We start from the raw sequence: 12,609 nt of genomic DNA on the forward strand, positions 1-12,609 counted from the left end.
TGCAGAGAGAGTAGAGCAAGACTACCGCAGAGAAATCACCTACGATGTAGAAGAACAAAGACAAAGGGCATCAAGAAACCACGCACTGTTAACATCAGACCAGGAGTATGTATTTGACACTTTCATGACAGCTGTCCAGAACAAAGCAAAGGGAATATTTTTTCTTGATGCCCCAGGCGGGTGCGGGAAAACATTCCTTCTAGAAACCATACTGGCAACAATTCGAACTGAAGAAAGAATTGCAATTGCAACAGTCAGCAGTGGATTAGCTGCAATACTCATTACAGGGGGTAAAACTGTACACAGTACCTTTAGATGTAGCCAGGTGTGACACACTAATGTGTTCTATCCTTAGCAAGGCTCATCAATGACAGCAGAGCCATAGTAATTGACAAAGCACCTATGCTGAACAAGGCTGTCTGTGAAGCTCTGGACAGGACGGTTCAAGATATTAACTCCAGAACTGTTGTCTGTAGCCATGTCTCGAACTGGAGATAAAGATGCTGTTCACATCTTGGCACCCAACAGTCAAACCAAGAATGTTGTATATATCCAGAAGTTTTGGACAATATACATCAGTACTAGGTGAGACTCACTTTTGAAAATTCTTTTTTTTTTCAGGTATAGAATAGAACCATCCTGCTTTATTCAAATAACTTTTCAAATTACTGCAGTATTGACATTTTTATTTACATCGCAACATTAATTTTCGCCTAGAACACATTATTTGCCCGTTCATAGAACAGGTACGCAGGCTAGTTTCTATATAATTTACCCAGTTTGGTGCTTCCATATAGAGAATAGACTTGATTCTGGTGAATTACCAAAACAAAATTAGAAAAATTTTTTAAAACTATTTCCAATATAAAAGCTTAAGCTCTTTGCCTCAGATTACCATCTTCCCCATTGTGATGTCAATTTGTCGGACAGGGATAACTTATTTCATCATTGGCAAGAAACACAAAACCAAACAAGCTCAGACGAAAAGTTAAAGCACCATACAGATTTATTATCAAAAACAATATTTATTTTAGTGCTAAAGTATCACTAAATGTTTAGATTAATCTTATCCGTACGCCTGGGGTCATTTTGAACCCCAGGGGTTGTATTCTTCACATTTTATAATACTTCTAGTGCGAAGATCTCTTTGAAACTTTCAGTATTTCCCAAAAAATCATTTTGATAGACTGCTATGCAAGCGTACGGATCAGATTAACATATAAATTTCATCTTTGGAAAAAGGGGGCATAGAGTTCCCCCACGTTACGACGTTTCAACATGGCGTACAGGTAGGGTTAAATACATATATGCTAGATACGACATTATACATGAAAAAAAATTTCAGGACCCACAGTTGCGCTTAAACACTCAAAATATGTAACTAATAGGTGGCTGTGTTGATCTTTAAAATTACAAAAAAGACCTATTTTAAGCCTCTCTGGATAGTCATATCAAGCTACGTATTGGTACTCCTTTTTCAAAAGCTCTATAAAATTTTAAGTCCAATCTTCATAAACATGTACAATCTTCTCTCTCGCCCCTAAAAAATATCCCCCATCCAAAAATTTTTTTCTTATTTTCTACTGCCTAAAACTATGCAAAACAAACAGAATCACAACTCTGCCTCAGATAACTATTTTCCCCATTCATTTTGTCGGACAGGGATAACTATGTTCATCACAGGCAACATATTACTTTTTCCACTGCAATGTACCTTACATAATATTTCTGTGAAACACTAAAGTTATGTCACAAAACTCTACTGGGAAAGAGGTTTACAAGCTGCTGGGTACCAGATGAAAAGTTCTCAATTTAAAAATTCCCTTACCTCCTCTTCAACACCACTGATTTTCAACTTGACATTCTCTCCTGGCATAGCGTCTTCACTGTCCTCTTCGTCTGACACAATGGTCATCACTTTGATGTATGCCTGTAAAAAACAGTTATACAAGTATGTGATGAAACTGACTTTGCAATCTCTCAATGCCCTACTCATAAAGTACAATGTTAGCAATACTGGAACTCAGTACAAACAAAAGCAGCCCTTTGTACTAAAATGTTAATTGTAAAGAAACAACAATATGTCCCTAGCCATTGTTTTCAGTGAAGAAATTATGTGCCAAGTATAAATGAGACTACAACAGACTTTCCTTGGTCAAAGATGATGTCAACAAGAACGGCAAAACATTTTTTTTAATAATTAAAAAAAAACCACCCTCAGGCTACATGTACCAGTCTTCAGCATAAAAACAAAATGATGTACCAGTGGGACTGACAGCAAGCATTAAAGAATGAAGCTGCTAATTATCACTGCATCTCGATGTTGCACACATCAATGGCACACTGAACTAACAAGTACAGGTGGGTAAGTGTGTGCAGTCACAAATTATGTAACAATGACTTGAATCCTACACAGCACAAGCAAGCTTGGCATGCCATCGAGTACACAGGAACATTACTTAAAATTAATTTTTGTTTGCATAGAATAAATATAATTAACTTATCAAGAAAATGCAATCAACTGTACTCATAAGAGACAGAAACCTAACATGCCAACAGGAAAAGAGAATCTTTTAAAATGTCAAGCCATAAACAGATCATGGGAGAGCAGAATCACTCTACAATAATATATTGTCAAGAGGAAAGATCAAAATACAACAGGAAAAAAATGTATTGCATAAACCAGAAAAGCAGTCTACAATATGCCCACCCCTCAGAAAACAAAGATGTCCATACATGGGCGAAATCCTTGAGATGTTAATCTTCATCAGCCCCAATGTAATGAAAAATCTCAATGTACCAGTGGGACTGACAACTAGCATTACAGAATGCAGCTGCTAATTATCACTGGAGAATTTTGTAGCACACATCAATGGCACACTGGACTAAAAGAAAGTACAGGTGGGTAAGTGTGTGCAGCTACATTTTTTTAAAATCATTCATAATTCTCTTTTTTTAAGTAAGTGTTTTACCGTATTTGCAACACAAGGTCATATTAATGCTTAAGATAAAAGTGTTACAAGAGTGCAACAAATCCTAAAAAGACGAGATAAAAGGACAATAAATTTTTAATAGGAAAGAAGGAGCAAACTACACCAAAGCATCCCCCAAACCACCCACCATTCTCAATTTTAAGTGTTTAAGATTGATATTATGGAACACTGATCAGCCCTCTGCAACTTCAGTAAATGACTGGGACACAAACATACACAACATTTTGTAAGAATGCCATCACTTAATTCACTGACAAGAAAGGGGGGGAACCAACAAAATCATGACCACTATAAATAAAGAGAATGTTTCTCAAAAATGTCAATTTTTACAATATTCATTTATATCTGTGACATACCTGAATAAAAAAGGGAAGGTCATTAAATACTCTCAGTATGAAATGAAATTAAAGTTTTTCCTCTGGTTCCTACAAACACAGGACGTAAAAACAAAATGAATTAAATCCTTACACCCTTTTTCAACCCTTAAAATAATGTTAAAAAGTATGAATTGAAAATAAAGGGAATAAAACCAACATTTACAAAGAAACAAAAAGTATGAGATGGGACACAAGTTCTGTATCTTCATGATATAATTAATTAATGTACCAGTGGGACTGACAACTGACAATATTGAATGAAGCTGCTAATTATCACTGGAGACTAGTGTAGCACACATCAATAGCACACTGGACTGATAAGAAGTTCAGGTGGGTAAGTGTGTGCAGCCCATTTTTTTAAAGTTATTCATAATTCTCTTTTTATTAGTAAGTGGTTTACCGTATTTGCAACACAAGGTCATATAAGTGCTTAAGATTAAAGTGTTACAAGAGTGCAACAAATCCTAAAAAGACGAGATAAAAGGACAATAGATGTTAAGTAGGAAAGAAGGAGCAAACTACACCAAAGCATCCCCCAAACCACCCACCATTCTTAATTTTAAGTGTTTAAGATTGATATTATGGAACACCGATCAGCCCTCTGCAACTTCAGTCAGTAAATGACTGGGACACAAACATACACAACATTTTGTAAGAATGCCATCACTTAATTCACTGACAAGAAAGGGGGGGAAAACCAACAAAATCATGACCCCTATAAATAAAGAGTGTTTCTCAAACAAGTCAATTTTTACAATATTCATTTATATCTGTCACATACCGGTATAAAAAAGGGTTTGTCATTAAATACTCTCAGTATGAAATGAATTACCAGAGGTAAAAACGAAATGAATTAAATCCCAACACCCCTTTTCAACTCTTAAAATAATGTTAAAAAGTATGAATAGAAAATGAAGGGAATAAAACCAGCTTTAACAAGGAAACAAAAAGTGTGATATGGGACACAAGTTACGTATATTCACTATATAATTATTGTACCAGTGGGACTGACAACTGACATTATGGAATGAAGCTGCTAATTATCACTGGAGACTAGTGTAGCACACATCAATAGCACACTGGACTGATAAGAAGTTCAGGTGGGTAAGAGTGTGCGGAAATGGGGCCATTATCTAAGACCCTGAATCCTGTCTTTTTCATGGGGTAGTGGGGGAAGAAGATTAAAAAATAACGAACCACAATTTTTCCAGCTTCACTATGTACTTAAAAACAAAAGCAAAGCTGTAAAATTATTGATAAATTGATAGTATAAAAACTTAATTTCTCACCTTGTTTGGCATCATGAGAAGTTTTTGATTTGTAGTGACAATACCAGATTCAATTTTCCCAAGCACTATCGTGCCCATATCCTGTGAGAATAAAAATGGGACACGAAAAAATAAGGACCATATCATTTGAATAAAGATAATTTAAGGCGGAAAACACATTGGACCTTGCATTTGGTATTAATATAAGTTAAGAAAAAAAAATACAGGTATGATACAAGTTTCATTTGTGGCACTCAAGGATGAGGCTCATTCTAATACTAGATAAACAATCAGACACCCAATGTATGGTGACAAAATTTGTGCCTTATCCCAGACATTTAGAGATCAATTCAATTGTACTGCCTCTTCATCAAAATGATTTCTGAACTGGAACAAACTACCCTACAAATAAAAAGGACTGAGAATGTGGGGTATACTAGTTTTGCGTTGTGGCTTAATCTACCCTGTAAAAGAAATTAAACAGAAAACCATATTTGGGTCACGCCGCAGTGGAATCAAGCGCTCAACAATTTTTGGCCATATGCAGACCTGCCACTTTATGAAATCTAAAATTCAGGATTTTAGAGTAAAAAATCAGGATCTGGTGAAAAAAATCAGGATCAACGGCAAATCAGTCATAAGGGGCACAGGGGGTTCCCTTTTATGAGGCAAGTATGCAAGACAAAACTTTTGCAGGATTAAGTTCACGTTTCGGAAAAAACTGAAAGACAGCATATATGTACTCGAGTCGGAGTTGGATAGAGTAAGGGAGCGCATGTTGCAGAAAAGCTGAAACTCTCGTAGTCTTGAAAATAGCTGACACATAACTCTAATCATCCACGCAAAAAGTCCACGTTTTCATACAGTAACAACGTTCGACTTCCATCGCATATACATTCAAGGCACCCCACCTCACCCCCCAAAAAAGGTCGCACCACGGTTGTTAATTTTAAAAAAAAAATTTCTCCCCTCAAATAGTACCTGTATCACGGCACGCACTTTAAGCCCAAGTGTAACCAAAAAATAACAACGCCCCTCCCGGTTTTCCCACTCTGGTTAAGTCCCGAGAAACACCGACCAAAGCGACCAGTGTGAATGAACTTTGCTGACCCCAACAACCGACGGTCTCCGACACACGCGCTACTCACACGAACGACTTCATGTCACGTGATGCGAATGAGCGCTTGAAAGTTCCACTGACAGGTCTTGATGATGGGCCCAACTAACCAGAAAGACGAAGCTTGCTTTTAAAGCAACGGCAGAACAACGAATAGATTATTCTTAGGCCCATGTCATAATTGTTACAGTGATCAGGACACCATCGGAGAACTCTTGGTTATAAAATCGAAAGTAGATCTTGAACGTATCCAAGTCGAAATTCAAAATCGATACTACGTCGATTTTAGTTGAAATAACGTGCGCGAGTCATCTACTACATTTAGCATAGATGCTTTAGAAAATAGTGTTTCTGCCGATAAAAAGTCCAATCAGTGCTTCCAAGCAAAAAAGATTGCAGAACATTTTACATTTTTTTCTAAGTCGGACGCAACAACAAAATATCAGTATACTGGCTATCGAAATCGGGAAAATCTGGATGCTTGAGATTCAGGGGAAAAAAATCAGGATATCCCGATTAAATCGGGATGAGTGGCAGGTCTGGCATATATAGTTATTGGTATCATCTTAAAGGTTATTATTTGCCTTGCCTTCGATGACAAAAATATCCATTGATCTTGAAAAGAAGTCAAGATATTTGTGATTGAAGGAGGTGGGGGTCGCCTGGTTCCAGAGTAAAATTAACGAGAAAACGTCCGCCAAAGTTGGGTGACTGCCATAGCCTAAGAGTCCTCGGAAACTGCAAATTTACATTTTTGTGCCTTTAATCAACGTTTTTCCATAAAATCCACATATAAAAGTGTTTTTGAATGGACGTACAAGTTGTTAAGCCAAAAAAAAAGTTTGAAGAAAAAAAAAACATCCAAACTGGCCAAAAAATGCAATTTTCCCAGATTTCATTATATTGACGAGCGCCTGATTTCACCATGATGCCTCACATATACATTTCATACTAAGAAAAGTGGGCCAGGAGTCCAGGTGACCTAAATGCAAACACTTAAAAAAACAAACAAATGATAATTGAGAGTGGGAAGGGCAATAGTAAATATTCTCATAAATAAAAGTTTAAAAATTAATAAGCACCAGCCCTAGCCACTTGAACACACAGCTCACGAGATACAAAATATACTGAAGCATAACTCACCTTGTATCTATCCACAACCGGCAACCGCACTGCTGCATCACTAGCTCTGCTGATGGGTGGCATTACATCGAGGTATTCTAATAATGAAGGACCACTGAAAAATAGAAAATCAATTGAAACAATGAGACCATATGTTGAGGCCATGCTATAAAATGAAAATCCCATTTAATTTTCATCCCCTCCTAATCTTGTGACTATAAGAACATAAATCCTTCCAATTACAAAAAGAAAGAAAACAACACTTTTACAATTATCATATTTGTGTCACAACATGGTGGAATCAGGCACTCGTCAATTTTTGGACATGTGGAGTTATTGGTATCACCTGAAAGCTTTTTCATTTGGCTTGCTATGAAAAAAACACCAATCTATTTTGAATAAAAGTCAAAATATTTGTGATTGAATGAAGTGAGGGTAGCATGTTTTTAGAGGTACATTTTTTTAGAAAATGGCCAAAGTTTTGTAACTTCTACAGCTTGAATGTCCTTGAAAAGTGAAAATCTACATATTTTGTGCCATTAATCAGACCTGCCACTCTATGAAACCTCAAAATCAGGATCTCAGGGATAAAAAATCGGGATTTGGTGAAAAAAATCGGGATCAACAGCAAATCACAAAGGTGACTGTCAAAGCTGACTTAAATTTTTTCCAGAGGTGTCCATAAATTCCTTGGCCTATATGCCCTCTGTGTGTCTATGTTTGTTTGTTTGCGTGTGTGCGTGCGTGCTTGTGTGTGTGTGCGCGTGCGTGTGTGGGTGCGTGTGTATTTTTTGTAAATCCTGAAGCATCGCGTCAAGCACTCTTAGTCCAAGAGTCTATACCCCCCCCCCCCCCATTAATAAGTCCCGAAATATATTAACTTAAGTTGACCCCGTCAACGGACGGTCCCCGACACGCAGAGCACACACGGCGATGACAGGTCACGTGACGCGAATGCGCGATTTTAACAGTTTTACTAATGGGTCCGATTAACTGCATGTTCACACAAAACACTCAGATGAGCGACAGTCGTTCTACTTCTAGAATAACGACGGCGGCCGACCGACCAAATGTACCAACAAATCTTTTATCCCTCATGGGTTCAGACAAAAGCAGCGACAACGGCCGTATGTTTGTCTTGTCAGCGCAGTTATATGTTAGTTGTGTAAGGATTAGAAAGACTGTCACTTGTCTGAGTGTTTGATGTGAACGCTCAGTTACCCAACCTCGAACAAGGCTTGTTTTGAAAGCAACAGCAGAACTACGAACATTATCGATTATTAAATATCCCAAATTGTAACAGTTACCAGGCTATCATAGGAGAATTCTGAGCGCGGGTAAAGATCACACACAACTTGGGGCGAGTCAACTACTAAATGCGGCATCGATATTTCGAGAAATAGAGCTTCGAGTTCCTACTGACAAAAAGTGCAACGGGTGCTTCCCGCGATAAAGGAGCAGGCAGTGTTTTTAGAAAAATCCGGCACAACAGCAGACTGGGACAAAAAATCTAGATACACGTGATCAAAATCGAGATGCTTGAGATTCGGGGCAAAAAAATCGGGATATCCCGACTAAATCGGGATGAGTAGCAGGTCTGCATTAATCGACAAATTTTAGTAAAATTCAAGAGTAAATGTTTTTATATGGAAATAAAAAGTACTGAGCCAAAAAACAAAAATTTGATTAAAAATTGCCAAACTGGAGGGAAAATGCCCGTTTCTTCGATTTCATTATTTTGACGAGCGCCTGATTTCACCCTGATGCCTCCCATTTATGTTTCACAGATTTTGATTTCCCTGCTTGTAAAAGCCATTTATTGATTTGTATTTAAATTGATACGTTGATATCAAAAGAACAGACAAATATATATAGAGAGAGAAGATATAATCCGAGATTGATAAGTCTATTGTGATAGAACACCTATCAATACAGTCTGTGTAATAACTTTGAAACAAATGAAATCTGGACCTACGTGAACCATGGACAAACTGAGTCATCAGGGACCATTGTGAGGAAAGCTCCCGTAAGACCTGAGCAAGGCATGAAGTAGACATCAGTTTTGGGGTTGAAGCCACATTTTTTCAAGTAAGGGAGGAGTTTTTCTTTGCACTCATTGTACCTGGGAAAATAAGAAAAGATGTGCAAGAAATATAATTTCCACCCATGTAGAGTAAATATTGATTGCAGGAAACCAGTTGCTGCAAAACAGCCGTCAAATAAGCCAAGATGTGATAAAATAAGAATGTAAGATAAGGAGCAACACCACATGACAATTTTATTAGACAACAAATTTTCACAGCACTGCACGAACACATAAAATCTCAATATAAAGATCTTATAGTCCTTACTGAGCAATGCTATTTACGAAATACTTTAAAATTCAAGATACATTCTGCAAACATAACTCATGACAATAAATGAATAAATGGTTAAGTCATTTTTAAACTTCTGATTTATCACCCTTCATAAAATCAAGACTGTTGTTGTGCAAATAAGCTTCTCTATCAATCAAAAGAATTTATTTTTAACAGTATCAGTAACCCCCAATCATGATAAAATAAAAAGCAAAAAATACCAATATGACACATCTTACCTTGCTTCTTCCCACTCCACTGTAGGATCATCCATTTTATTTATAAGCACCACTAAATGTTTCACTCCAGCTGTCTTCACCAACATGGCATGTTCTCGTGTCTGTCCTCCCCTTTCAAACCCTGTCTCAAATTCACCTCTTCTTGCTGATATGACCTGAAAATCATATCAAAACTGTTTAAGATCTGTCAGGAAACAGAAAGTACGCAAGACAAAAGGAAGGTGCATGACAATATTATTATGACCTATTTAATCTATTTAGCTGTATAAAAAAGGACAAAAATGTGAAATACAACATCAGCTCCACTGTACAGAAATGCCTACTTCTTAAATGAATGGCTACTAGCACCACACTATGCCCCAACTGTAAGAAGTTGACCACGACTATTAAAATCCAAACATTACGATGAAATATGCGTATGACTGCTAGTATTATAATGAGCTGTAAAATACAAACCATCTAATCAGACCGTGTTTCACATGTTGTTTCCTGTATGTAAGAGCCATTTATTGCTTTTAATCTGAATTGTTATGCTGATATCACATGTATCAATAAATAAGTATACAAGTTTTTCCATTTCAATCACTTGGATTGGAAATGTGTGCACCAAAGTGTCACAGTTCTATTATTTCATGAAACAGATATAACATTTACCCCTCTGAATAAATACTACCCTTTCCAGACTGTTTTAAAAACAGCCCCCAGCCTCCCCAACCACCCCCCCCCCCCCCCCCCCGGAAACCCTTTTGGGCCACAAATAGTCAACATATTTTTACACTTATTCTTGCAAGAATCAATATTTTAAAAAATTTCATACATGGAGGTTTTCCCTTATTTGATAAAGAGTCACATTCAAGTGACATGCATCGACCAACCATCACAAATTCCTTTTTTAATAATCACTAATTACTTTTTCAGTGCACAATTCACAAAAGTACCAGAATAGCAAGATCTGCTTGTGACGCTCCACAGATCATGTTGGGGACAAAGCTCTTGTGACCAGGGGCATCTAACACGGAGTAATGTTTTTTTTCTGACTCGAAAAACGCTCTTCCAACTTCGACTGTTTTGCCCTTTTCCCTCTCCTCCAAGTTGGTGTCGAGAGCCCATGACAAATACCTGAAGGAGAGCAGAAACAACAGATAATGAATTAAAAATACAAAGATAACACCCACCATAAAATGATACTGAATACATACTGAAAACAGAACATGCTTTAGTACAGTGTGGTGATTTAAAACAATTATTTCTACGCGCTTGTATGACCTTGTGCAGTTGCAAACGCCGAAAAACTCTTACCAACACAAAAACAAACCAGAAAATAGGGCTGTACCCCGGTAGCAAACCCGCTCGTGCTCGCAAGCCCCTAGTTCAAGTCACAAGCCTCAAATCACTAGGTCAAATCATCAAATCAAATCACCAGCATGATAAGTTGAGTCTAGCGCAAACTGTAACCTCCCTGGTCTCGTCTAAACTTCAAGTCCAAAGCAACTAGCAATCCGTAAAGCCACTCGTGTCAGACCCCTTCATCATCCCCACGTTGCTTGCAATCCGTGTACCCACTTACGTCAGAAAAAAAGAGAGGGGGAGAGTACGAGATCCGGCCCAGTGTCACTGCGCCGCGTGGCGCTGTAGTCTGCTCGATTATTCAAAGGCTTGCAAAGCAGCAGACAGCCGTCAAGTCTCATATCCCGTCCGCAGCCACAAGTCCCACGATTCACGTAGTACTACTTTGTAGTGAATTGTCCCAGGACCAGCTCGAAACCTGACCTGCTGACTTGTGCTGTCTCGCTGTAGCAGCGAGCGGCAGGCAGCAGGACCGCTCGTTGTGTTCAAGCAGCAGTACCGCTCGCTGTGTGAACTTTGAACCTTGGAGGAAGGGAGAGGCTTGGCTTGTTTTGGTGCAAGACGTAGAGAGCTGAAGTTATTTTTAACTTCTCGCCGTTAATCAGCTAAGCGAGAGGATAAGTGAGAGGGAGTGTGGTGTTGTAGTAACAGAGACCTAGGTTTCTGGTAGCAATAAGAATGAGTAAACTTAGATTACCCTAGAATGGAAAACTTCAGGGGTCGTTGTGATTGGCTTTTGTATCGTATGTATGTAACCTATTTTGTAGATGTGTTACACTCACAGTGACATAATACAGAACAATTTGGAGACGGGCTAGGCCTACTTCAACCCAATGTCAGGGCCAACCTGGGCTGAGAGGGAACAACGCCCCAGCAGAAAGACGGAGGTTCTCAGTAAAAATTTATCCCCAGACGGGAATCGAACTGAGGCCTTTTGCGTGCGACGATGAAGGGCTTGGCTCATGCACATTAAAAATAAACAGGCCTTAACATCGTAAGAATAGCCGATCCAATACTAATTTTTAAGTGCATTGTATAGAGCTTTTTGTTATTTACAAACGAACTATGAAAAAAAAAAACGATCTTGCACTTCTGGTGCAAGCCTCTCAATGCAAATAACCAGAGAATCTTCAGTAATATATATAGAGCCCACAGGCACGAAGGCTCGCGACGTCACGACACAGTACAACAGGACTGTCGAGTCACAACTCACCGGAAGTCCCCCCACCCCCGGTAGCAAGCGGGAGGCAAAGCAAAGCACAAGCCTGCTCGCAAGCCGTCCGCTGCTTTGCAAGCCTTCGACTAACCGAGCAGAATCCAGCCCTACCAGAAAAGACCCATTCATTTCCTTGTCGCGAAATTTGCTTATATTTGACTTCCTGCTGTTCAGTGTGACCTCTGGAGACATGTTTGGCATGCATAGTCAAACTTTAAGACAAAACGTTGAGTCATCTTTCTCAATACATATCAGTGTGGTAGTTATGTCCATCAGACATTCAGATTTTGACTCTGATTTGTCAAGGAAAGGGTCCTAACACGAAGAGCCATTTTGCATCATTATGGAGGAAGACATCCACCTTCCAAACTAATAATCTTTTGAATGCACCATTTTCAGGTAATGAAATTCTGTGGATTTTTAGTGAGTGTTTTACAGCGCTCACAACTGCAATGGTCATATGAGCGCATGGTCATATGAGCGCATGGGCATGGACGCCAGTGTTTGAACAGACTGATTCCTGCAAACTGACTCTCTGAATTCTTACGTTCCTGCAAACTTATCACGCCCCTA

General features: G+C 38.5%; 1 protein-coding gene and 1 non-coding gene across 3 annotated transcripts in view; both read right to left on the bottom strand.

The window, feature by feature from the left end:
• Positions 1-12,609, bottom strand: part of LOC101857874 (eukaryotic peptide chain release factor GTP-binding subunit ERF3A) — a 38,253-nt gene that overhangs the window by 11,719 nt on the left and 13,925 nt on the right. For both annotated transcript variants that reach the window (XM_005098092.3, XM_005098093.3), the window contains exons 7-12: positions 10,412-10,592; positions 9,474-9,628; positions 8,853-8,999; positions 6,899-6,992; positions 4,660-4,740; positions 1,829-1,930 (exon numbers count right to left, since the gene is read on the bottom strand). In XM_005098092.3, coding sequence (XP_005098149.1) covers positions 1,829-1,930; positions 4,660-4,740; positions 6,899-6,992; positions 8,853-8,999; positions 9,474-9,628; positions 10,412-10,592 — 760 coding nt within the window. The remainder of the gene's footprint in view (positions 1-1,828; positions 1,931-4,659; positions 4,741-6,898; positions 6,993-8,852; positions 9,000-9,473; positions 9,629-10,411; positions 10,593-12,609) is intronic.
• LOC118477671 lies at positions 880-957 on the bottom strand. Its single transcript, XR_004858537.1, has one exon. It is a non-coding gene; the product is annotated as a small nucleolar RNA R38 (small nucleolar RNA).

The sequence above is a fragment of the Aplysia californica genome, unplaced genomic scaffold (assembly GCF_000002075.1).
Source record: "Aplysia californica isolate F4 #8 unplaced genomic scaffold, AplCal3.0 scaffold00172, whole genome shotgun sequence".
NCBI classification, from domain to species: domain Eukaryota; kingdom Metazoa; phylum Mollusca; class Gastropoda; order Aplysiida; family Aplysiidae; genus Aplysia; species Aplysia californica.